Source organism: Grus americana, chromosome 7 (assembly GCF_028858705.1).
Source record: "Grus americana isolate bGruAme1 chromosome 7, bGruAme1.mat, whole genome shotgun sequence".
Taxonomy (NCBI): Eukaryota; Metazoa; Chordata; class Aves; order Gruiformes; family Gruidae; genus Grus; species Grus americana.
The window spans coordinates 19,019,748-19,047,563 of NC_072858.1; the positions used below are offsets into that span (position 1 = coordinate 19,019,748).

Consider the following 27,816-nt stretch of genomic DNA (forward strand, 5'->3'; position numbering starts at 1 on the left):
ACATTTTCAAGACCCAATGCTAGACAGAAACAACTTCTCCCTCCTACATATCTGTTTGCTAGAAGTCAATTTCTACTTGCAGATTTTGAAAAATCTGAAAAGATTTGTGATGTAGATTTATAAGCTATAACTCTTTTCTTCATTTTTTCTACTTATAATATCTACTGTTAGTTAAGAGGAAAGTCTGACATCTAATTAAGTGGTTTCAATCCTCATCTTTGCTGCCATCTGTAGGTAACTGGAGTGGTACAAGGGAGATGAGAAGCAAGTTTAAATCTGGTCAGATATTAGTCCTGTGATTAGGACCTGTGTCCACTAGAAAGTATGATGTTCTTGTTCCTTGCCCCTCCCAATTTTAATGTTGAAATTAGTCAGAAAAAGGTAAGACATACAACAGCTTGGCTCTGTGTCTTAGTGTATCTCAAAGTAATCTTGCAACTGAGGAAATTAAAAAAGTAAGGTAAATTAAGTTGAGGATCCATGATATTTTCCAGCATTGTTACACCACAATATGCAATTTTGACTCTAAATACAGATTATACTTCTGGGTGTATCTGGTAGTTGAGACTCAGTTTCTTTTTCAGTGAGCCATGCAATGTTTTAGGAACTCTTACTGTAAAGAAAACTTCTGAAAAGAAAAATAAGACAAAAGCAAAAATATATTGATCATATTTTTAAACCCATTATGATCAATTTTGGAAATCTGAAATTAAACAAGTGAGACAAGAAATTGAAATATTTAATGACTGCACAATTTTAATACATAAAAATAGATACTTAGTAATGAACAAGTTTATACAAACCAGATTTCTTTTGTACGGTACAAAACAATGATGGAGATAAAAAAAGATTTGTTGGATTATGGGGCAAGACAAAAGAACAACAAAACATCATTGAGGAGAAGTTTTAAAATGATCAGAGGCTTATTTCATAAATACAGTGCAATGCTTACATTTAACAAATACAAAATTTACCATTTATCAACATCAGGAAATATATAAAATGTCATTGAATGACAATCTTATTTAAAAACTGATGCAAATACAATAGCCTTCTTAGAATTCTGAGGTAATATTACACAGTAAATCAAAAAAGCTTCAATAAATAAAACTAAACCCAAGGCAAAGTGCAATTCAGTGAAAAGAAGATAAAGCTTTTATTTTAACAATAATAGATAAATAGTTATTAAAAGTGGGCTTAAGCCATAAAAAAATATTTTGGCTAATTTGCCATGTTTTCAGAGAAACTGTATAGCTATTTATTCATAAGCCAACCTTCCATGAATCCAATTCTACAGAGAGGGGAAAGGGAGGAGGTGTTTGTTTCCAGAGTTCTTACCTACATCCACATCCAGCTGTTAGAAATGTAACATTGCTTGAAGGTAACTAGTTCATTCAGTGCAATGGTGAAAATTTCATTTATTTCTTAACATCTGAAATCCTGAAAATTAAAACTTATTTTAAAATCTCCATTTGGGAGAAAATGTAAAATGCATGAGTCTGAAGTGCTGTTTTTAAGTACTCTCTGTGCTAACCTAGTTTTGTTTGAGGCTGAAGTCAATGGAAATTTTAATATTGGTTTCAAAGAGAGCACAATAACTACTATGCCAAATATTTTAAAATATCCTACTATTTATCTCTGCTTTAATAAAACAGTAAAATAACCAGTACCTTCTCTAGGAAATAGAATAAAACAAAATTTACACTTAGCTATTGAAGAAAATCCACAACAGCTTTGAAACTACAGGTTAGGCAGATTAATTTGTTCATCATGTGTAAATCTGTTGGTTGTATGTAAATAATACAGAGAGGGAAAACAAGAATGATACAATATTTTACTCTTATTGCAAATAAGTAATTGAGTACAGACACTACAAGATATTTAGCATCCATGCCCCAGCAGAAGTCAACGGGGGAAGCTGACAAATTAGATGCCAAAGTGTCTTGAATGATCTGGGCCTCATTCAAGCTGAAAGAAAAATCTATAGAACACACAGTAGCTATTCATATTAAAAAATTACTATACTGCATGCTGATAAATTCTTTCCATTTAATGAATAAAGCCCAGACTTATAATTACATCTGCATTTTAGAATCAGTTTCTTTCCTCCCAGCTCCTAATTTACTAACTCAGAGCAGGCATACCAAGAATTCTTTTCATGTAGTTTGTGCAGTGAAAACTGCAAAACATTGTCTTTAAATGCTGCCCTTCAAGTTAATGAAGGCTTCAACATTCTTCTGAAACGTTATTGTATTCACTTTTGTCAAGATTACTTAAGACTTTCAACAAAGTTGCTGAAAAAAATTATAGCATGACACGCTATATCCGTTTTCCATGTGTTGTGGATTTCATTCTTTTCCTGAAATATTTCACCATATGTGGAATTTATTTTAAATATCTAGGTTTGTTTACTATAAAGCCACAGTACATCTGGTTAGTTTGCTGTCAAAGAATGACCATACAGTTGCTTAATACCTGTAGTTTGAACCTGAATCCCCTCAAGCTGAAAAAAGTACCTTTTAACACTCTTGTACAGTCAAGCCTGTTGATCTGTAAAAGCTGAATATAGAACATCTAAAACCTCTTATTCATACAAAATAAATTTTTAGCAGTAAATGGCACTATCAAAACTCTATTTGTTCACAGGCAGTTATTTACATGCTTCTTAGACAGCCTGTTTCATTGAGAAGGAAAACCAGAATATTAAAACTGCATACATTTTATAAAGACTAAAATTCCTATTTGCCTTTGTGAAAATATGGCTACATGCTGTATGTTATATTTTTTCTATTATTCATGTTAATTGAAAACATTCTGCCACTGGGATTAGCTAAGAAAGAAATATTCTGTATATTATCTCCCAGTGGGATACCTGTGACATAAAGGAATTATGATTAATGATAAAGTGCTATTAAGAAAAAACAGAAACAAACTATAACTTAGAAATTGTCTTAGTCAGGTTTTGTTTATCAAATAGACTAGCTTTTTGTATGAAGAAAGCTACTTTCTGTGACAAAGCAAGCAGGAAATGTATTGCCATTCAGGAAAAACCATACACTTCATATTTAATTTAAAAAAAAAAAATCTAAGTTGGATAAGACTGGCACAGTATTAAGAGACATAACAACAAAAAGCTTAAAGGCACAATTAGAAGAGAGTGAATGCTACATCAAAATGCTGTTCTTGAAGTATTTAATTTTATTCTAGACCAAAACCCTCTGCATTTGAAATTCCAATGATCAATTTTTGCTTCAGTTCTTTCTTGTTCTTGTAAGGAGGGAGACAAAGCTGGTTGAAGCAGGTATGGGCCACGGGTAACCTAAAATAATTTGAAACAACACCAACAAAACACATTTAATAATAATAATAATACAATAGAAGTAGAATATTGCCAACTGCCTGCACATTTTCAGTTAAACACTACTTAAATAAGAAACCCTGTAAAAGGAACATTTATCCTAATGTTGTTGGTTCAAGTTCTCTTGAACACAAACACCACCACTATTGGTCATATGCACCTCAGGTGAATTTGTTTGTCTGCAACTCCCTCCCCCACCCCTCCCTTTTTTTTTTTGTCAAGTTGGAAACATCTCCTTCCATGTTTTGCAAACTCCATGTACCACATGACCTCAAAATCAGTTTTTCTCTAAATACAAAATTTGGGTATAATCAGAATCCACAACACGAAGAAGGAAGGTGGGTCTTGGAGTAGGTATAGAGACACCTAGATGAACCACAGTCACTGTAAGGATACAGAACTCAAAGTTCAGCCAGGTAACGTACATTCTTGCAGACATATGTCTCGGTGCAGAGCACTGAGGGGCTCATTGAAGCCCTGGAAAACAACAGTTCACAAGTTTTGGTCTTAGCTGTACCAACACTCAGTTGCGAGTTTCTTCCGAGAGCTGAGTTTGAACATACATTGCAGATTTCTCTTAGGACTGCCTGGCTGAAACACTGGAAACTCTGCTCCTCACTAGAATGGATTAATTTGATGAGAACTGTTCTTCAGTAGCAGAAGCATTTGTTGTGCCATCAGTATGAGATGCCACTAACATCCTGCCTCATAGCCACAATAAGAAGTTACGGGATCTTCTTGCCTTTTATATCCTCAAATGACACACAGGACAGCACTGAGGATATAGACTTATCCTATAACTGATTACTTGGGGGGGAGGGTGAAGAAAGACAATAAGCTGAAGCTCAGCTTGACATTTGGAATTAACCCAACACACTACAAAATTTCTAAAACTTGGACACTTAAAAGTTAAATTTTAGTATGTGACTCAAAAGCTCTCTAGTTCTGTTTTCATTGAAGCACTTAGTCTTTTGAATGGCAGTAGCTTGGCCTTTGGCCATTAGCAAATGTTCTTGAAAGGGGGTGGATTCCCCCAAATCTGGAAAACCGAGCTTCTTCCCCTTCCTTGCCCTTTAAACAAGCAAGCAAAGATCTGTTAATCTGACTGGAGTCATGTGCTTCAGAATTTGGAAAGCTGGGAAACTGGGTATTAATTTGGCAATTCTTATTGCTATTCTATTCTTTGATCCTATTGTGGAAGCAATGCAATGCCGACATGTCTCTGTTCATCCCTGCACAGGGAGTCTACTGCAACAATTATCTTGCAAAACACAGACCTACATAATTTTAAAATGCACACTATTTCAAAACACATTTTCCCGTTTTTAAGAAAAAGAACAAATTTATAGGAGAATGAACTTAGACATTCAACATTGAGTGATTTTTCTTCATTTCTCATCAGATCCTCGTGTTCCTTTAACATGTTACTGTAACCAGTTACTAGCTCATTGAATAAAGCATTAGAAATACCACAATAATGAGATGTACCAAATTTAAAAACAAAACCAAAATTTATTTTGTTTATGAGTTTAATTCAGCTCATCACAGAAAACCCAACAAAATTGACTTAAAAAAAATATATTTCCATTTAAGTATTCTGATTACCTTAAATGTTTGAGAAATCTAGGTAAAGCCAATAATTACTGCTTGGCAGCAGCTACCACTTAGCAGTGAGCTTCAGAGCAGCAAGCTTTTCTATACAGTATTTCAAATTATTTAAACTGTCTCCAACCTTGAGAAGGAAAATACTAGCTGGAAAGTATGTGGAATGTCTCAAGTCAATTGAACACAAAATAAAACACTACCAGAAACATAAGAACTTGGCATATACAATTTAACCTTCACAATGAAATTACAAGGCTGCTTTGTTCCTATTTCTTCTGAGCAACCTCTCTATCAGCCATACACTTACTCACCAGAGACCCTAAAGGAATGCTACATCTTCTCCAGCCATACATGTTGAAATTCTTATTTAGACCGTAAAGAAAGAATGCAAGCATTTTCTGCAACTGCAGGGGCTGCTATACATAATGACAAACAGACCCAATGAATTCAGAAAAAGTCATGGTGATTCACAGTATATTTTCATTAGCTCAGCTGTCATGTTAGAAACAATTAAATAATTTATTTGAATTGAAAACATGTAAGTAATTGCTATAAAGAATTCCTGGCCTCAAATGTAAACATTGACTGGAGAATCGATTTTATAATAGATGGTCACCTGCAAATTTTATGCAATCAATAAATGGGTATAACAACATTTTGAAGACAAACTAAAGGAGTCCATGTAGTTTCTTCCTTATACTTTAGTTTGCTCTTATTGAAAAAGACATTCAAGAGTCATAAGGGCTCTCAGGAAATAATTTAACAAAAATTTTTAAAAATCCAGAAAACTACTTACCAATTAGTTGATGTTTCACTCTTTGAAATCTTGAAATTCAAATCAGCCATTCCTCCCACAGGTACTCTATCACTTCCTGTAGCAAAATGTAGCAGCTTCTTTTGAAGGTCAAGAGAAAATCCAAGTACTACTTCCCAAAAGTATCTATGTTCAGGGCAGGAGAAGAAAATGGCGTAAGATGCATTATCATGACAAAACAGTAAGCGAATAATAATAGAACCGCAAGTACTACATGATGAATGTCACTTACTGAGACTTTAATTAATGTAATATATAGGACATCAACAGTATACTAATATGCAAGGTTAAATAAATTCCTAAGGACTTGAAAAGTACAATGTTTTATGAATTTTGGAATGATGTCTTGTCAAATGATGTCCAAACAAACTTTTCTATAAAAATATAAAATCCTTCTATTCACTAATATAAACGTCATCCTTATCAAACAGAATTGGAAGAGAAAAAGCATTTTTAGAAGATTGGATAATAAAAATAAAGACTCAGATTTCACTATGCAGAATTTGAAGCTACTCTTTCTAAACTATCTCCCTTGCAATCTGATCATAACCTTTTAAAGGTATTCAGAAACACATTATGCTATTAAGGATCTAACTCTTCCTAATTATAGATAATTTAATAGTGTCTTTGTCTTATTTGGAAACAAGTTTTTAAAGCTTCAGTCATTCTCAGATTATCCTTGGAAGAGATTGTTCCCAACAGTCTACCATTCTATGATGGTTTTAAACTGAGTAATTAGAATGAAAAAAAATTAAGCTTACCGTATAGTAAGATCAGTTTTTTGGTAGCCCTCATATTGGGTACTTCGTTGTAAAGCGGACATATCCAGTTCAGGACTGCCACAGACAAGAATTTCAACCTCTTCTGGACGAAGTAGCTGCCAGAAATTAAGGATAAAATATTTTTTTTTTTTTTAAAGATGAGAAATTATGCTACTAGATTCAGATTATTTTTTTCTTTTGGCATTATAGAAAAATTAAGAGAATATCATCCAGTATAAATCTATAACTTAGATAGATACTGTTTTATAAAAATAGGAATTCCTCAGTACTTTGGAGAATCTTTTACTGTTGTATATAGTAAAAAGCAAATTACTAGATAACATCATATTTTAGCATATTTATATTGTTCCTCACTTCTTTTTCATTCTTTATTATACTGACTTGTTTGTCATCTGATTAGATTACAAATGGGTCAGGAAGAAAATTAAGTTTGTACACATGGAATTCAGAGAGAGGGTCTTGATCTCAATTTTGGTTATAACTGCCGTTTTATTTGCACTGAAAAGTCCCAGTGTAGGTTGACAAGTAGCAGTGGCTGACAGAACTTGACTTTTAACTGTACACACTGCTGTGCAAAGCAAATACACATAAAAATAAACCATGTTTAACAATCGCTAAACTTACACCTGCAGAACCTACTTACTCATTTACTACAACATCGTTAAATTGCATGAACGTATATTATGACATTTCAGTAGATTTTCATTCTCCTTCCAGAACCTTCCCTGTAGTTAGTCATATGTCACTTTGCTACAAGCGTGTCATACTTGGCTAATTTCACAGGAATGAAGAAAATTTCATGCAAATTGTAATTGCCTCGTCTTTCTCTTCTTAACTGCACAAGGGATGGTGTAAATTACAAAATGCATTCCAACAGCCAAACAGGACTGAATACGGAAGAATGTTTAATCTCAACCTCACTGAGTGTTCTTCCTGCAAAAAGTAATAGGTGTTTTCAGAGGAGTCACTCAAGAGCACACATAGTTGCTCTGCTGCTCATAACTGCAGGGAACACAGAGAATCCTTGTAAACATTCACACAACAGCCTGTGAAGTGTCTGTGAATGCACAATGAAAAACCTAACTTGTGGAGCTTTACTTATCTGTTTTCAATGGAACACTACAGAGAACAGTTGATTACCTGCTTAATTTCTTCTGCTTATGTTGGATTAATCAACTACATTGATTAACCAAGATTCTTCACAAATCCTAAAATCATCCAGTGTAATTTGTTTAATTTGGATAAGTCATTGTCACATATTTGAAACAAAAGTGAAGAATTATGTTTCATTTTATTCTTACCAGTAATGCATATGAAGCACAGACACTATGAAATCCATAATAGAAAGCTGCAAATTGTTTGTAGATTGATTTGTTGAGAAGAAAATCAACATAGAGCTGCACATATTCTAAAGAAGAAAAACATTTTATTTTGTTATGTCATAAAATTTTAAGAAATCATTTGTTGTGCTCTCTCAAATTGTACCGAAATAAGAAAAATCAATGAATTTCATTTTAGATACTATTAAATTGGTAGATATACTAGAAAGGACTACAGTAATTTCATTTTCACATGTTGTTAATGAAAACATAGGCTTATAAGAAGGAAAAAAAGGATCAACTTAAATCTGCCAAATATGTGTAGTTGGTATGTATTGAAGTACCTTTCCTATTCTGATTTGTGACTGGAATTTTATCTCCATTTGGCTTTAAGTTGTAAGATTTTATAACACCAAATTCTTCCTGAAAAACCTGGAGAAAAAGAGGATTCAAAGTCAGTACTGGAAAATACATTCATATACTCACAAATTACAAAGCTTGTATTTATTATGTCATGTATTTCTCCTGTGTCTCTTTAGCACATGCTGTAATTCTGAGGGTTGTGGGGTTTTAAAAAGTTAAATATCACAATTTTCAACAAATTGCTCAATAAATTGGTATTCAAAGTAGAAAAATTGACCCTGTTACACAGTGGCTTATCAAACTGATCTGCAGGGTCTGGAGCCACACAGTTTTTCATACAAAAGAACAATTTAGGAGCATCAAATACAATTAAGAAGGTATTTGTTCCACTGTCACTCACCTAGGAACTCAAAAGTACCCATTTTACAAAAATTCTCTTATGGTCTGACAATAATGTAATTCAAAGCTGAGGAATAAAAGGTCAATACTAGTCCAGTACACATCCATAAACCAGCATGAAATTTTACTAACTAGTATGTGCTCTAAAACAATGAATAAATGAAAAAGGCTTTCTTGATTGAAGTAGCAGTTAGACATATGGGTCAGGCAAAACTATCGTAACTCGAACAAGCTATTGTTCAAGTGAGATTTCCTGGACAAAGCATATATAATAACCAGAATAAGCTTTGAATAGCATCTGGGTTAGACAGAAAAGGGATTGCTTTGCAGCCAGAGGAATTCCACAAACCAGGTCACCAATTGCAAGGTGATGGTGTCAGAGCAAGCAGAGCTGGAAATGCACCAGCAGGCAGCAATCAGTACTCAGATCCACCTCCACTGCCAGGGGCAGCAGCTTAAAGCCCAGTAAGGGAGCCAGCCTCTGTACGCCCCAAGCCCCCAGGACTAGACTGGTTCTTGAAGCAAGCTTTAGTGCCCATGCAGTTAAATTCCGAACAATCAGCAATCACACAGGAGTAGGCCACTCCATTGCAGAAACATTGGTAAAAATTAGTGAACGAGTTTGAGAATCACTTATAATTGTGTATTTAATGACCTGAAAGGTCGAGTAAAAATCCTCTTCAACGTTGCCTTCATAGGCTAGAAGTTCACTTAGTCCATGAGCCAGTTCCTGCAATATGATTAAAAACTCTTTAGTAAATCTACAAAGCTAAATAACGTACTTTGCAAGGAGAAAGTATCTTGGAAAAAGCTCTATATTCAAAGTGAATACACAAAGAAAAACTCACTGCTTAATTAAGACGTGTGTGTATAAATATATTTATTTTTATTTCAGTATAAACTTACATTTTTCTTTTCGCTATGGAAAATGTTTCTAAAATGCTCATGTCAGATTTTGGTATTCTAACTTCAAGTAGATCAACAAAAATTCTGCTATGCTAGAAAACATGAAGAATTTCTCTTTTCAACAGAAAAAAGAGACTTTATCAGCCTGTGCTAAAAAAAAGCTGTTTATAATTCAAGAATTAAATATAGATAAAACAGGTTCTAAATCAGTAATTTAGCCTCTTAAAAAACATAATACTTACAGGCATAATCTGAAACAGGTCATCTAACGTGACATCACAGATGCCTACAAGTGTGTTATGATCGCAGGGAACAATGGGGGGACTCAATAATTTCTTGTAACAACAAGGTGGGAAACGAATATCCAAGGTGATGCTGTTATATACAGCAAGTCCCATAAGCTATACACAGCAAAAGTTAAGGGCAAACCCCACACATCCTTATTATAGTTAATATTTTAAGTAACTTAGAAAAAAAATTTTAAGATTTTACTCAGCATACTCTAATACATGCCAAACAAACAGAAAGAATGGGAATTATTTTTTTTTTGGATTGACAATTTAAAATGCAGTTTTGTATTAAAATTAAGTAGTAGTTAAAATGGTCAAATGATGCACATTGACAGAGCACTTGAGAATCTTCGTCATAATATTCCATATAAGCATTTCTAGAATAAATTGTTCCAAAGTATTGTTATGAAAAAAGTTTTTACAGAGAACTGTAGTTATATATTTTTAATCCAAAAATTCTAGAGAGAACTCAATATAGCAATTTTTCTGTTAAACAAATCTAAAAGCATAAAGACAAACCTGCACTGGCACTACAGCTCATCAGCTAGCACATTTAAGCCTATCTTGTGAAACAAATTTGAAATTATACCAAAAATTAGAAGAATCCAGTTCACAGTTCAGCTTCTCACTATAATAGTTCAGTTGGAAGACACCTACAACAATCATCTGCTCCAACTGCAATCAGTGAAATGGGGATATTATCATCTCATCTCAGTAGAGTTATAAACATATATTATCATTAATCATTTGTCTGAGGACTTCATAAGTGAGCACAACAGAAAACCTAGGAAATAAACTTATGCTCAAAATAGCATGTGGCTTCCATTCAGTTAAAAAAAAAAAGCCGCATACTGATCAACAGGGACTTCAAAATATTCACGCATACATACACGCTCATTTATGTTTACTGAATAAACCTAGAGGTGTAAGTACATAAAAAATTACAATTTATACACAAAAAGGTTGCATGTGTAATCCTAATTCTAGTGTTTTGAGTGTAAAATGTACCATGTACCCACCATTTTCTTCCATTTTTTATTTCACTTGCTTGAATTACATTCTTTTTATACATTTAAAATGGAACACGCTTGTATAATAGAACATCAGAATGAGCTTTAATCAATGCCTTAATTCATCCCTGTACCAACTCATTTAATGGCTGTTCATTTAGCACATCTAGCAGACAGAAAAGGATACAGCTCCAACCAATCGGAATTCAGAATAGTTATCGCACTTAAAGCTGCTGAACCAATGGCAGTGCGAGTCCTTGTGGTAGGTGAACATGCCTGCAGAACAGGAACGGTGGCCTTTACCAAGCCTGAGCTTCAATAAAAAGTTGTACAAAACCTCCTCTTTCTTACATGTGCACCCTCAAAAGTGCTCCTAGGAGTGTCCATATCTCCACCCTTGTTCTCAGCCCCACCTTCCCCCCCACAGCAGGAGCCTGCCCGTGCTTGGGCAAGGACCACCAAGGGCAAAGCCAAACACGATGCAGGCCTAACCATTAGCCCTGTTGGGTGCGAGTACAACATATTCTTCAGTGCCTCTAATCACAGATATTCTACGTTGTCTCTGCACAATTTGTTTCTTCACTGTACTTTCATCTGTACAGCCAGAAACATTGTCTAACACAAAAATTTCTTGCTGCAACGTAAACCCATTTCTTCCTCACTTCCTGGGTCAATAGCAGATGACAATCTTTAAAAATGCTGGCATGAATCCAATGATACAAATACCATAAGCTTTACCTTCTTAGAATAGAAAGCTGTAAGAGGTTTATCTTATATGCACAGTAGCAGCAAAGGGGTATGTTTCATATTTTCTGTCAAAAAATTGTATCAGAGAAGTTAAAAAAACCCACCCAAACCCCAAACACCCTAAAAAACGCTACTCACTGGTCTAAAGGACAAGATAGATCCTACTGAAATCATGACTACAGGCTAATTTGACTGCTATTTGCATCAGATATGGATCATTCTGTTTTAAATAGCGGGAAGTAGAAACCTACGTAATGAAACCACGTAACACCTTTAAGATGCCTAGGCAAGTATTGCTCAGAGAAGCAAGACACACTCTAGTTAAGCGTGCACTAACAGTGGAATTAACTTCAGCAATGCAGAAGTAAATTGGATAAAATGTGATGACTGATTTTAATTTGTTGGGAGTGAATGGGGTGACAGTTTATTATTGTTTCCCAGTCAGCGTACAAACCAACGCACAGAATAGTTCTAAGGACATCTTGTATGCAGTAGCTCACTACATTTGTGTTTGAAGATGAAAGTTGGGAAAAAATAAGATTTAAATGAAAAATCAAACTTCTTTGGATTAAAAAAAGACTAAAAATCCAATAGATGTTTCAGGGACATCTAGCTCTAGCTCTAAAACTCTGCCTTCATATTCCCCTCGCACTGTGCTGAACAATCTAACTTTATCTTTTGAACTTCAGCTCAAAAAAGTGCTCACTACAAAAGATTTGTGCCTTTACCAGAAGCAACGGAACAGTTGCGTGTAAGGCAGAGCAAGGTTCACATACTGAAAGATGACAGTGATACTGGAACAAAATAGGTCTCAAATCCCATTTATTAATTGTCCGCGCCAAGATGAAGAAAGCTTTGTAACACACGCAGGAGGGCAGACAACTGAGTTAATTTAGAGTTCTTTAATTTCAGAGGTTAAATCTGCAGGATCAGCTAACCTGGAAAGGGTAATAACAGTGATGTTTTCCTATGCTTTTTCTTCCAAGCTTCTGACATCTATTATTTGCAACTTAAACATTAAAGACAGCAGAATATAGAGTCCGTTTCCAAGGGACAAGAACATTTCTGAACTCCTCCCACACTTGGCTGATAGTCATATCAATGAAAGGATTTACACTTTAAAGAGAGGAAGCCTGCCAGAGCTGGTGAAAAAATTACTCTCAAATGTTTCCAAACTCATCAGTTACCAAGCTCTGCTGACAACACATTTTTACTAACAGAACTGTCAAACTTACAGAACACTTTCTACAGGATAAATTGTTTCCTATTAAGGTTGTTATCACCAAACGTCATCTCTCCATACAGACCTCTTTTTACTAGAAAAAAGGGCTATAGGCAAATAATGATCTCAGCAGATTTGAGGACATATTTATGACTCAAAACTCTGGACCTTTAGAAGCAGTCCCAGAAACAACAGAGGATCATGCCTTTAAGGGACATGAACACTTCCAGGCAAAGACAGACAAGCTCTTACATTCTATCAATGACTATCACGTGTTATGCTGAAGTCCCTGGAAATCAATATTTCTAATTTAAGAGCCAGCCTGGAAACACTTTAACCCATTATAACATCAGTAATTTATCCATGCACAGCTGAGAAAAGCTGACTTGTTTGAGAAATAGTAGAGTGGGGGAAAAACTCCCACCCAGAATTATCTATAGCAATATAAAAAAAGTAGATTGAACTGCTTGTTTATGAATGCTCATTCATGTCTTCCAATCTCCTATTTACTCAAAAAATGTTCCTTTTTTTCCCCCTTGGGCCTGCAGATATCATTATGGGCTCACAGGTCCTGGTAACAGCAGAGGCAGGCTATTTCATTCTGTCTCAGATCTGCCTATACTGCCTCTGCACCTGACTGAAGTACCTGTCTCTCCTGAGAGCATCTCAGACCACTTTAAGAATACTGGCCACACTTTAAGAATACTGGCCACACTTTAAGAATACTGGCCACACTTTAAGAATACTGGCCACACTTTAAGAATACTGGCCACACAGATACCCCAAACAGAATGTATGATGACAAAGATTCAAGTAATAGCTAACCTCTACCTATATGAATCACAGAAATAGTGCTAGAACTTGCAGATACTATCAGTGCAAATGGAAACCATTGATACAGGAGGCCAGAGTCAGCCATTTGCCAGAACTGACCACAGTAACAGCATCCAACTGTAGCTACTTAAGAAAACCAGGAAAACTCCCTTGACTAGCAATATGAAGACAGCTGAGGGCAGTGTAAAAACAGAAAGTGCAGCAGCATGAGAAGAAAGAGGCAAGGATGGAAGGTGACAAACAAATACATTTGGCCTTATCTCCACTTGAATATTTGCTAAACCATCCACTTCAGAGGCTGCTATGTGTCTCTTCCTATTCTGGAACAGGAATATCATATTCCAATTGCAACCAAACACCATATTGAGGAAGAAACTTATTCTGAAGTCCAAATATACAGATTCACACATATACTTCTGCAAATTCTAGAAAATTTCCAAGGGCAGACAAGTGTCAGTGTTTCAATGGCTTGCATATCTTTTGCTTATTATTCTTAGCTTGTTTTAGGTCTAGCAATTCACTGACACTCAGAAGAGAAAAAGAAACCACCCTTTCAAAGGCCTAATTCCATTTGAGCTATAACAGATTTAAGTTATCCTTGTCCTACTCCATAAAATAGTTGATAGCCTTCTCCCATCTGTCCAGAGGTAAATCAGGATCCCCTCTCTTCTGGATGGAGATGGAAACACTAACTCCACAGATATCTCAGAGGAACAGCTTCAAGATAAATCTATTGCTAGTCTTGAATCCTCCTGCTTCATAACCAATATGCTCACTAGCCTAGGGATACTAACAAACTATAAACACTGAGCCTTCAGGTTCTGAAACAAGATTTAGCATGACTGAAGTCTTAAAAAGCTGAATCCTAATTTAAATTCTAAACCTTTCCATTGATCAGAGATTTGTTCACCTTCTAATTTTGCCATACTACTGAAGCGAAATCTTTTTTAGCAATGCTTGAACCTCCTTGTCAAAAGCCAAGATCTTCAAAGCTCTTCAAGTACTTCCCACTCTCTTCCACCTTTCTCTATGCCAAAACTTCTCATCTATATACAATTCTAACTTGCCTGCTTTTGTTTCTACATCAAATAGTAACTGGTCTGCCTAATACTGGATTAATGAAGAATTCTTATCCGTCACTGTTTTGATAATTTAAAACAAATTTTCACATTGTACTTAAGAACATTTATGAGGACTCACCATAATCTGGGTGAAAAATCTGGCGAATCAGAAGAAGAAACCATTCTTTTGTCAGGCCACCCATATCAAGACCAGCTTCCCCTACAAATGTGACTTTCAACTTCTTTTTCAGATCTGCCCTCTTCCTTGCTAGCTATTGCAAAATAGGTAGGAAAGAAGAAAAAGGAGATTTAACATTTTATCAGTACCTCTAGCCATAGAGAACACATCTCTCTACTGCTTTTGCTTTGTTTAAACGAGTAAATCGTATTGTCTCCTACCAATAGCTCAAAACTATATTAAAACAATGATTGAATTGCAGAAGCAAGATGATCATGACTACTTGACATCATCAACTACCTTGCACATGGTACCCCACTCTAGTTTTGAAAAGTAGTTTGGTAGTATACAGACTTTTAATAAGCTACTAGATACAATGAATTGAGTCTGTCTGGAATACTTTGGACCTAAAAAATTATTTACCTACACAGAAGACGTTCTGCCAGGAAAAAATGATAGATTTAAAAAAGATTTAGACATCCTTTGGAGATATTTAGAAATACAAAGGTAGCTAAAATTGTCTACATTTGGCTATCATTCTATTCAGCATAAGATACCTGCCAGTAAGTATCAGCTATATGGTAAACCTGTTTTTTTAGACAACAGTAACAGGCTTTTTTTTTCCATTCCTTTGTCCTAAGAGACAGAATTTCATCCATGTATGCAAAAGACCTGCAAAGAACTAGATGCAGCCTTTCACAACTAGCAGTGATCTTTCAGATCAAGTCCCTATCCAATTTTTCCTTAAATCATTAATTACTGGCCAGCTCCAGGGAAAGTGTTTAACCAGTCAGGAAGATGCATGTGCTAAAATAATTTCTATGTTGTGCTGCTCAGGTAAATTCCTGTTGCACAAATTTTATAACTACAGGTATTTGTATTATTTGACACAAACTATTAACTGAGGTGATTTTCCTTTGCAAATTATTTTTTTAGGTTTGAAATACAAATAAGACATCTTTCCTTCACCTTCTGTTCCCCACACTTTTGAGAATATGAATAATGTAATACATTCTTACTCATCCCCGAGGTGGGCAGAAGAAAACATCAGAAATAAATAGGAGAATATTTTCAAAGTTGGTCTTGGTTATTTCAGCATGGTAAATAAAGACCTACAACGCCTGAGAGAAAGCAGTATTACCACTCATATTTCTTCTATCTTAGAAAAGAAGGCCAAAATGGACAAGTTTTAATCGAAGAAAAAAAGTTTAAACTTATGTTTTCTGAACATGAGCAATCCGAACTTGTTTGGTCTTGTTTTGTTTTCACCACTTGGACTTATTATTCAATACCACCAGGCTGTTTTTAGGGTGGAGAAAGAGTAGGAACTAAATTCATTAAATAATATTAATTAGCAAGGTTCAGTGGATACTGAAGAATTGCCTACTTTAATGGAAACATTTGTTTCATTTCTAAAAAAGGAAAAATTACATTGAAGAATATGAGGAATCAGTTCAAATCAAGATAAGAAGTTAAGAAAAGAAAGCCTGAAATAATTGTTATAGACTAGAGAAGTTAGTGAAGGAAAAGAATAAAAATATTCCAAGAATTAGAACAGAACAAACTCATTAGTGATTAGTCATTTCCTATTCATGTTCCTATCATGGTACCAAGTTCTACATACCTTATAATTATGCACCATATTCTTGAGACAAACACTACAAACACATATACATACTGCATGGTATGCAAGCATGTATGTTCATTATGGGCTTAGCTATGGAGGAGTATGAGGACAGAAATTAAAGTTCAGAATGTCTAATCTATTCTGCAGCACTGCTGTTGTGACATATTAATTCAGTTCTTTATATTTAGTATTATACAGTTATATTCCTCATCTCTTAGCACAGAAAGATTTAAATATGACTTATCAAACTGAAATCTAAGTGCACTAGCTATTCTGCAGCACACACCACTTAATTACATTTTTTGTTACCTCATCAAGTGAATCACTAACAAGGTGCGTCCTCCTCACTTTCACATTTAGGAACAACATATTCATGTCAGGTTTCTGTCTGCGAGAGACTTTATCCACAAGGCTTTGCTATTTAAATAAAAAAGAAACATCATACATGCAACATTTAAAAACAAAGTGCTGCAATTCTCAATGTAAAAAGTCCCTATTATCTTGCATTAAAGACATTACCCTACTATGATAGCTGCTTCAATATCTTCTAAGAGATGGAGAGCAATTTCTTTTCTACTGCAGACAGCATTTACACCATATTTGAATTAACTCATCAGGAAGTTTAACAAGAAGGCAGAAGTTGTGCAGCAACCTTTTACGCTCCCCAAATAGTTAAAAACGTACCCATAAGATTCTGGAGACTGGCTTGTGCTTTACTTAGCTATCCACAAGACATACCCAGCAATACAGGAATGGATAGGTGGTGGTGCTGCCACACTGAGCACCAAGGAAACCAGTATCACACCTAGCACCTGAAGAAAATTACCAGTGAAGGAGGCAGACCACGCCTTTTTCAAAACAAAAAAGGCTGCCCAGAAGCAGTACCTCCTCTGTGACTTGTGAACATACAGTTGCATCTTGGTCTTCCATGACAACATATCTTCACAGAATAAAATAGGAAACAGTCCAAAATTCTCATGGAATTTTTCTTCCTTAATTATCTTGTTAATTTAACATGCTAGCATATTATGCTGGTTTCTCAAGAAAGGAAAAAAAAAGCAAACCCAAACTGTAACTCTTTCTTCACAACACTGGTATTTATAAGCATCCTGAAACTAGCACATGAAAATAAAAAAATATTGAGAGAATCCAGCATGGACATTTCTAGACTAGTAATAGTAAAATGTTCAAGTTCTTTTTCAGGGTAGTCCAATACTAGAAGTTGTGATGAAAGGCTGTGTGTAATATCAACCTAACAAAAACTTATAAAATACCGAGGATGAGACACAAGCATTTATCACTAAATGACTTACCCGTGCAATACTTATCATCTGTTGTTCCGAGTCCCTTTGAATAATAACTTTTTTTGCTGCTATAGAAATAATAAATGGGTATTGACAGAAAGAAAACCTAACAACAAGAGAAAAGAAGATAAAATATTTCCTTTTTAGCATCTAGCATATTATTTTCTTTTTAAGAATACAGGAGTGAATCTTTTCATGATCACTCAGTAACTACCTACCCTCCACTGACAGTAATTTGCAAATAGCTGCTGGGTTTTTTGTATTGCATACATAGATACTCAATGCAGTAGAACAAACTGTTATTTGCAAATACTACTAAAAATTGTAGTTAGTAATAATACTTATCCTCAATAAAGCTCTTTTTTATTGTTTATCATTATCAATAGACCTAGTAAAAACCAGTCATCTTTTGTTTAAAATACTAAATTTTAATTGCCACACTGAATTAAAGAAAATGATAATATCTTATTAAATACCAGAAAAACAGCACACTGTGCAGCATTCTTAGATACACAGTAGGAATATTTCTGGTTTGGCTTATTTGCTGCAGAATTGATTCTCAAAGGGACTGATTTTCTACAGGTCCTTTAGATTTAACCCAGGGTTACAAGTGTTTAGGACTTAAAATATCAGATCACAGCCACATTCCACTGCAGTCAAATAATACAAATAATTTTTAAAAACTTCAGAAATCATCAAGGTAAAAGATATTTTTGTTACTGGTTATTCTGGTATTTTTTTATTTTATTTAGCTCATGCATCACCTAGCAGAAGTTCATATTGAAACACCCAGAGCTTCAGACTATGTGTGCATCTTCAATCCAGACTGCACGTGCACCCTGAATCCTGCCTGTGAGACACTCTGAATTCTCATGTCTTTAGGAAAGAAAGGAAAATGAAGAAAAGTATTCTCACTTGGCCTCCTGGAAATCCTAATCCAAAACGTTTTGCCAAGAAATATTGACTTAGTTTGAAGAATAATGTATTTCAGAATATTTCATATGCAAGGTAAACCAGGACTTGCTCCTACTTGGCCTTCTTAGTTCTAAGCATATAGTCTTGACTATCATGCTTTGTTGGTTTTTGTGTTGCTTGGTTGGGTTTTTTTCAGTGGAATACCACAGAGTTAAAAGATGTAAAATTGGAAAAAAATGTGGTTGTAACAAAGTAAAAAAAATAAATTTACATTAAGAATAATACAGCTAGTCTGCACTTCAGCTACTCCAGAAATTATGTATCAAGCAAACTTTGTTTTGATATATATTGAATTCCCAGTGTCCCAGCTAACTGAAAAGAACTGGAGCAGGTGGAGATCTCACAGCCCTTTTATAAGTTTGGATGTGGGTGCCAAAACAGCCAGATGGTGTCAATGAAAAAAAAAAAAAATAATGTTGAAGCTCAGCAGTATTCAGATTCCAATGCTTTGACTGAGACTATGCAAAGCCTACTGTACATCCATTGCTATCATGTCATGGGTTTGTGGGGGTTTTTTTTTTTACATATACACACCATATATACACATGCTATATACAAGATATACATACTGTAGATATGGTGCTTTGAAATACTTAACAAGAAACAACCAGTTATTCCTTTTACCTGTGAGAATTTCCATAACATTGCCAGTTATGATATTCTTCCATAAGATCAATATGATCAAGTGTAGAATTATAGAAATCCGTGTATGAAATAACAGGAGGACTGATCAGACTATTTGCAGCATCTACAAAGGAAACACAAAAATCTTTTAAAATATTGCCTGGCTTAGCACATCTGTTTTCTAGGCATCCTGAGCACCAGTGACCTGAGAAACTTTAGGACAAATCAGCTACTATGTCTTCCTTGCTAGAGAATTACAACTATAACATAACACCGTATGACATCATATTAATTGCTGTAAAAATATAGTAAATCCCTAATTCAGCCCATTTATCATAAGAGAACGTCCATTTGACTCTAGCCCACTTAATGACGCACACTAAGTTAAGGTTTGATGGATAAAGAATGCTATGTTCTGTTGATATCAATCAAAAAGCAGTTTCACAGATGTATCTCTTAAACACCTTCATTTAATTCCAAACATAGCTATGGATATAACATCTACATGCTTTCCAGTTAACAATTATCTGTTTGAGTTTGATGCCTGCTTGCAAAAGGGATGGAAAGGGAGGGGCACAAAACATAGTATGCAAAGATATGTCTATGTCCTCAGGTAACTATTATTCCACCTAGACTCACCAGTACGCGAATTAAGTACTTGACCAAATGAAGAAAATCAATTCACATTTAGGTTGCCTATCTCATTACGTAACATTCATATAATGTCAAACAGTTAATAAGTTTTCTCTATTTGCACTTAAACATAATTTAATTTTGATCAGTCAGACAGAAGGTAGTGTATTTTGAATTACTAAATATCCCTTTTCCCAGAATTAAGGAATTAGCAACTCTTTCATAGATGACTAGACAACACACGCCTCAGGTTTAGACACAGTTGAGCTTATGTCTAAACTGTTGCTCTGGACAGGCAGGACTGTGCAGAATGCTTTTAAGTTTTAAGTTGACAGCAATGTGAAAACATCTTCATTCCAATCTTAATTTTCACTTGATGGTTTCATTTTCTCCTTGAAAGGAGAAAGGGTTTCTACCCCTCAAGAAAAGGGGACTGACCTTAAAACTCCCATTGCCATTCTAAACACTAAGCTACCGGGAATGAGCGGCAGAGAAGGTTTGTAGTTGCGATGATCAAATTTGCTGTGCTCTATGTTGAGCTGGACAGGGATTTACTTTTTTTTAAGCTGTAGTTTTGGACTTAAAGAGGCATATGCATTGACTAGCTTCTCTTAGATGCTAAATACTTCTGTGAGGGTAAGCCAGTTACAAAAGAAATTCTGGCAATTACACATTTAAAACAGTTTATTTTACAAATCTAAGGGAAACCTTAACCATCAGTTACTTCTGTGGATTTTTGTTTAAATAATCTTCAATTGTTGTTATAGGACAATGACGCACAGCAATTATCTTCTACTGGAAAGCAAATACAAAGACTTGCCAATAGAAGATGTTTTTTGTTGCTTACTACTTTTTAGCATTTTATGGTAGTTCATACTGTGCCACTATCATTGTCAGACTCCCCAAAAGGACAGGAGGTATAAACTATCCTTCCCTATATGTATCTATACACACAAACGTACATATATATACACACATACATATGCATACACAGTTCAAGAAAAATACCTACTAAATAAAGCCAGGACTTTGGTTGCTGATGGAATCCACCAGGTACATTTCACCATAGGTGGAAACTCTTCAGGTTTTGCAGGAAATAGGCGTAAAGAAATAAATTGCAGTAACCTGTCCACCAGCTGTTTGAACCTCCTCTGAGAAATCCTAAAACAAACATGTTGCAGTTACTCTCATGTGATCACTGTCCACACTAGAGTTTATATTATCAGATTTCAATATTATTTTAAAAAAACAAAACAAAACCACATGCTTTTGTCCTATACATAAAACAAAACTCCACATATAAAGTTTGAGAAGCATGCTTTTAAATATTGGCACACAGCAGTGCTCTTCAGTGCACCCCTAACTACACTTTTTAATGTCCATGATTTAAAAAAAATAATGCCATAGAATCATTACTTATTCTTGATTTTTAGTAAACGTTAAGAAAACAAAAATCCTTAGCTATTTCACTCCACAGTCTGAATACTGAGGAATTCTCATTTTTTTATTTTGAGATACTTGGTCTATTGACTAAAGAGTGGAAAGTACTTCATATGCTTGTGACAAGTGCACATTTTACATTATGTGCTGCACCACTTCCATAATATCACAACAATACCCATATATGTGTAGATATATTAAAGCATCCTTTTCTAAATAAGAGCTCTCCTATTTTAATGGCTTAGATTTCCAATACATGTTTTAAGAATAAAACCATCAATGTGCCTATTGCATCCTTAACCCAGAGGGTAAACCTTATTTGTAAACACTAATTCAAATGAAATCATATATTACCACAATTTTAAGCAAATCTAGACATATTACAGGGTGGGAGGAGGGAAATATACTTTCCATTCTCGCAGAGAAGAAAATCCTTTATTAACAGATTCCCTAGGAGATGAGGGAATTGTGAATACGGCCATTCAAACTTTTTTTTTTTTACCCCAGACGGAACTTTCGCAGTCAATATAAGGAAGGCAAGGTGCATACTAACTTAAAAGCCACTCTTTGGGCAGTTACCCCCATATGACTTCATTAGTGAGGTGCTATTAGAGTTATTCAATTAATTAAAAATCTAATGCCCTAACTACATTCTCTCAACACCTCTGTTGCACTACGAAGCAGGGATTTAATTTGTGGTTTTCATAGAATACAGTAAAGTTACAGTATCTTTTGCAAATTATGCAAGATAAACCTTTATTTAAACAAAGATCGTAAAGGTGTTTGTATTAATAATACCATTTAAACATGTATCTAAAAATTTGCATGTGTTACGGAAAAATAACTTACAACAGTTGTTTTGCAATTAAAGGTCTTTTGCATAAAGATATTCATTTTTATACATTATATACAGTTTGCATCTATAAATCAGTATCACTTAGTGGACTATGTCCAAATGTACGTTGAAAAAACAAAAACAATCTCTTTAGTCAATTAAATTAACTTTCATATATTTTATAAAACAGTCAACATCAATGGAAATACATTAACAATTGTAATCCTAAAAATGGAATTTCTAGTTTTATTGTTTTATTTTTTTTACTTTTTAGACCAGTGCACTAGGAAATGATGGTCAGCTTCTGTTAAGGCTGCTATCTGTCTTAGCAAGTGAGCATAGATGACATAAGTAGAAGTGTTACTAAATTGAGGATTCTGAAAAAGATTAAAAAAATGTGTTAGGTTAATAAGTTACATAAAGGGAAAAGAGTCATTAGGATTTTTTCTTATGTTTGTTGTTGCCAATACAATTAAGCAGGAAAGGAATTCACAAAATTGCTGTGACAGTGGTAAAATTATTAAAAAAAATTATTTGCAACTTCTAGTCAAATAAAAAAAATACATAACTTCTATATTGTAAAAGTATGATTTTTTGTTTGTTTGTTTCAAAAGAAAGCCCACAGGTAATAATGGCAGTACTCAATATATTTTTCTGGATTATCATTTACTGTGTAGCACATAAACTACACTCGTCTGAGTGATGCGCTTTCCATCTCAGTGATATGGATTCTCATAGCTCCTGTCTTTCCGCACATCAATCCAAACTTATTTTCCCTCTTATGTATAAGTTCACACATTCCCACTTTTAAGAAGGATATATTCCTTACAATTCACAGCTCATATACCACCCCAGAGAGGAAAACTATTGGCTTCAAAAAATTAAATTACCATCCGATCTTCTCAAATAACAACAGAACCCTTTCCTTGTGTGGAGAGGTGTTATCTATATTGGCAAAATTTAAAGGGGAAATTTGCCACAAATGCAAATCAGCTACAGTAGCAAAGGTAATAGGTTAACACAAACAGAAATCAGACAATGCAGCCAGTCAGACTGGAGAAGGTCTGCTGGATAAAATGCAACACTGGAGAAAGTTACAGCAATATCAAAAAGTGCATATACTGAAACTTTCTGGAAAGATCAGAGTTACGGCATACCAATAAAGCAAACCTGGGAATAAAGAAGAAATAAGAACAAATAACCTGCTAACACGTTTGTTCTTTCAACCCACAAAATCATAGGAAACAATTATATATCTAACTTAGTTCATAGTCTTAATCTACGCAACCTTTCCCCATCAACTATCTTCTATTAAGCTCCCATTCCCATCATACATACCCTGTACTTCTTCCATATTTTAAAACATTCTTATAACAGGAAATTAAATTGAAATTATCTGAGCTATACAAAGTATCTTGTTTGTACAGTATACTGGTTTATAGATTATAAGTTAAGCAGACATATACTTAAATAAAAATACTGTATTTTCTTACCTGTAAAAGTATACAGTATGCTCTAAGATCATCTTTTGTTCGTGGCCTATGAATAAATGAAATAATAAGCACAACCATATGCATACATCATATATGCACATTAAGAGTCATGAAGTCATGCACCCTATGATTTAACTTTACTTTGCCAATACATGTTGAATATCATATTTAAGGATCTTTGCTGCTCTCAGAAATTGAAGACGACACTTAAAGATTCTGACTACTCTCTAAAGGCAGTAGGCTATTTTAGCATCTGTCTTTTGTGGTATAACACAAGAGAGAAGACAAAAAAAAAAAAAAAAAAGGTAGAATTGAAGAGTAAGAGGTGTTCCAAAGAGGGAAGTCCATGCTGTTGTCTATCTCAGATGACACCACAGAAGAGTTTATTTGCCCCATCTTTGATACTTCCTGCCAGAATTCTCCATACACTTCTACCACTGCAGCCTCTGTACTTCTTGCTGTTTATCTGCTTCACGGCTTTTCCATAACCTCAAACTTGCATACATCAACAGCACAGAAAAGGCAGTATAAGGGAGAGAAAGGAATAGCCAAGGGCTGGGTCACAGGTGAGCCACACAAGGCACTGTCTCTTGCTGTATCTTTTTTTGAATGAAACTATGCATTTTGCTTCTATTATTCCTTGCTAAAAGGTCGTCATCTCCAACCCTCCTGCCTCTGAGCTATCTCTTTCTATATCCTGTGCTGCCCTTTATGCTGTTGCCACACATGAACGGTATTGTGAGGTAAGCTTCGGATCAAGGAATTATCTAGGTCAAAACATGTTAGTTGCTGTTGGGGGGCAGGCGGGGACAATGTATTTTACTCCAGATAAATTCCTTAATTCATCTCAATTCAGATGCCCGAATGATTGCCCTGGCAAAAAACAGCTGAGATTTTGTGAGGGAACATATGGCTGGGTCTGGGCCTCCCTCTCAGAGGTTCAATGTTGGCTTATGGAGTTCAAGACACATTTCAGCAGATTTGCCTGCCAAAAGGAGACAAGTTCTTAAGAGTCAAATAAGTGGTATCAGAACGTTTTCTTTCTTTGGCTAAAACAATAAAGACAAAGTATATCAGTTGTAAGTGCTGCCACAGCACTCATGCAAACATTTGTTACAATTACCCTTTCCATTCTTGTAGCAGACCATTAATTACTCCTTTTAGGACTGACTTCTGAACATCTTGAGGCTATGGAAAAAGGAGAGGAAAAAAAATCACATCTGATGTAATTATACATATTCTATACAAGATATTCTATGAACAAGCAAGTTTGTTTTGCTTGTGATTCAAGCCAGCTAAGAAATCTTAGTGTTACGATGCTAAGCTCCTAAGTATCTTCCCTCACAGACTATTAGCTGAGGCCTGGAGTTGTGCCAACAGTGGCTCTCAACGCTTTAAACAACTTAAAAACTGTAAATGTAATTTCTAAATGACTCCTGTCCTTTGTTTACTAGGCACAACATGTACTTTTTACTACCCCCATCCTCACATTTTCCTTATTTCCCACTATGCAGTATCCCATCACAGTCATGTCATATCTTGCAAACGGTCTTTGAGATTTACCACAGTATGAACTGTGCATTACTAGCAGAAAAATTTCCTCCTCTTTTACTACAGCAGTTTTCATAATTCTATGGCAATTCTCATGGGACCATTTTAAGTATGTTTTGAGAGATTCTTCAGAAATTGTGCCTAAGTGAGAAAAAATTTTGGTATAAATTTATTCTTAGCATATTTCTTTGCTGAAATAATTTACAATGTTTTAAAACATGGATTCTTTTCTTCTACTTACAGTATTTAATAAGGCATCATAGACAACATTCACAAATTTTGCATTGATTCCAGAGTCCTCAATGGTATTAAATGGAGAATTGGTATCTTTCTGTAAGTTAGATAATACATGAAGCATTTTGGTTTTGAAATGTTTTGAATATTTTAGCTGTCTTTGAAAATAAAAGTTTAACAACAAGTTTAAACAAAAACACATACAGATATAGCTATTTATTTTCCTTATCAAAACATAAGAATCTAAGTTGCTTTTATTAATATGTGAAAGATGAAGCTAAACAATATTAGTCTTACACAATGGCGATATTCACATAACTCCATTACTTTGTCATTCCATTTTAAAAATGTAAGAGGGTTTCAAATAATGAATTACATTGAACTTCATCTTTCATCTTTGTTGTCGATCCATCATCAGACAAGAGCAAAAAAAGTGACAAGCATTCCATATTTGTTAAGTAGCTAAAAGTCACAGGTTATTTTGTCTATGTTCAGGTCCTACTGTCCATATTAAATATCATGAGCACATTTTGCTCTGTAATAGGCAGGAAATATTAATTTGCATGAATTCAGAAAGTTTTCACACATGAATATGATTGTTCCCAAGGAAAACTGAGTATGCCATCACAACGCAAGAACAGCTATACTACTTGAGCTCACATCACATGTTTTTTTAGGGACAGGGAATTTCTGTTTCCAGATTTGCCTGAGCCTCCATAGTAGCTGCATTAGCTTGCATGTTTTTAAACTGTAGTTTGTGTAGAAAGTATCTACATAGTCACAGTGTCACAAAACAAACTACATACTGGAATTTTAAAGCTCCACATACACTTGAAATACAGTTGCTTAAACTGGAATCAATAAATCAATGCAATAACAGATTGTCTACCAAAGGCAGTGAGAACATGACAAAAATATCTTACTGGCTTTGAGTAACTGGCTGCAAGCCTTTAACTGATCTTTTTGTAAACACTGTCAAGATACAAAGCACTGTAAATACTAAATAGTATCATGAATTATTTTCTACCTTAAATGCAGCATTTATCTCCAGGAAAGAATCAAATGTTGTAGAATAAAAATCATGTACAGCTTTCCAATCTCCTGATGACTTAGCCTTTTCCACATCATCCCTAGAAAGAAAATACAAAAAAGTTGGTAATATCAAGGTTCAGTCTCTCCAACCACTTAGACTTTAACCTGCACTGTAACTCTAAGGTTCCTTCACTAAGCACACTTAGAAGACAGACAAGTATAATATCAGTATCTAACATCTTCCTTGTCATTTTAAGATCATGGTATTACAAGAGAACAAAAGCATAGTTTGTGTTTGATACAGCTGAGCAATGTCTCTTATTCAAAAATGTTAATTCATGGTGTCACAATTCAGTATGTTAAGACAAATAATTAGCAAAACAGAATTATGCTGAAGGTACACTGACATGATAAAATTTCTGAGACTAATTTATTTAAGTATGCAGGATCCTAAACTAGTCAAATTCATTATCATTTGTATAAAATTTTATTTCTCTTCAAATTTTTCAAATAAAACTTAATCTTTGCATGCAACTGTACACGTTCCTTAAGGGGACAACAAAATCTATAGATTTACTCTTAAAGTCCTTTTAAGTATTGGATCTTAAAGCAAGTATCTGTATAAGAAATTTTGTATAATATCATGCATTTAAAAAAACAAACAAAAACCCCATCCAACCTTTGAAGCAGAATTTTATTGTAGCTATCTACAATGCTGGTGATACAAATCCAAGTTTGCCCTCCCCCCAAAAATTTCTTTGTACTAGATATTTTAAAAAGTTATCAGTGGGACATACCAAAAACTATAATGAATTTTTAATACTTTACTTGAAAGAATAGAATTCTTGGTAATTACATAATTAGGCAGCAGTCAATAGATACAAAAATCTGAATATGGAAAAAATTTCAGTTCTTCAGATCACCTGAATACCAACAAGGGATCACTTTTTGTCAAAATCTCTTTTATTCTTGTTTCCTTTTCCACCAAATACACACACTAACTAATCAAAACCCATTCCTTTTCCTCACTGAATGCACAAAATTTCAAACATAGAAAAGAGCAATGAAGAGTATATCTCATACGCCTCTTGGAGAAACTGTGATTTTTTTTTTTTCCATCTGTTTGAAAAATGGAAGAATCAGGTTTCTTCCTAGGAATACTTCTCCCCATTTCCTGACC

The 27,816-nt window shown here is 34.6% G+C and overlaps 1 protein-coding gene across 1 annotated transcript in view; it reads right to left on the reverse strand.

Moving 5' to 3' along the window:
* Positions 1-751: 751 nt before the first annotated feature.
* HECTD2 (HECT domain E3 ubiquitin protein ligase 2) overlaps positions 752-27,816 on the reverse strand; it is a 40,043-nt gene continuing 12,978 nt past the window's right edge. The window contains exons 4-21 of the mRNA XM_054832530.1: positions 26,632-26,734; positions 25,612-25,701; positions 24,943-25,007; positions 23,820-23,865; positions 22,594-22,703; positions 21,064-21,212; positions 19,419-19,542; positions 17,829-17,925; positions 16,825-16,932; positions 14,850-14,982; positions 11,034-11,122; positions 9,789-9,947; positions 9,296-9,370; positions 8,223-8,310; positions 7,861-7,967; positions 6,539-6,654; positions 5,760-5,903; positions 752-3,319 (exon numbers count right to left, since the gene is read on the reverse strand). Coding sequence (XP_054688505.1) covers positions 3,199-3,319; positions 5,760-5,903; positions 6,539-6,654; positions 7,861-7,967; positions 8,223-8,310; positions 9,296-9,370; positions 9,789-9,947; positions 11,034-11,122; positions 14,850-14,982; positions 16,825-16,932; positions 17,829-17,925; positions 19,419-19,542; positions 21,064-21,212; positions 22,594-22,703; positions 23,820-23,865; positions 24,943-25,007; positions 25,612-25,701; positions 26,632-26,734 — 1,924 coding nt within the window. The 3' untranslated portion in view covers positions 752-3,198. The remainder of the gene's footprint in view (positions 3,320-5,759; positions 5,904-6,538; positions 6,655-7,860; positions 7,968-8,222; positions 8,311-9,295; positions 9,371-9,788; positions 9,948-11,033; positions 11,123-14,849; positions 14,983-16,824; positions 16,933-17,828; positions 17,926-19,418; positions 19,543-21,063; positions 21,213-22,593; positions 22,704-23,819; positions 23,866-24,942; positions 25,008-25,611; positions 25,702-26,631; positions 26,735-27,816) is intronic.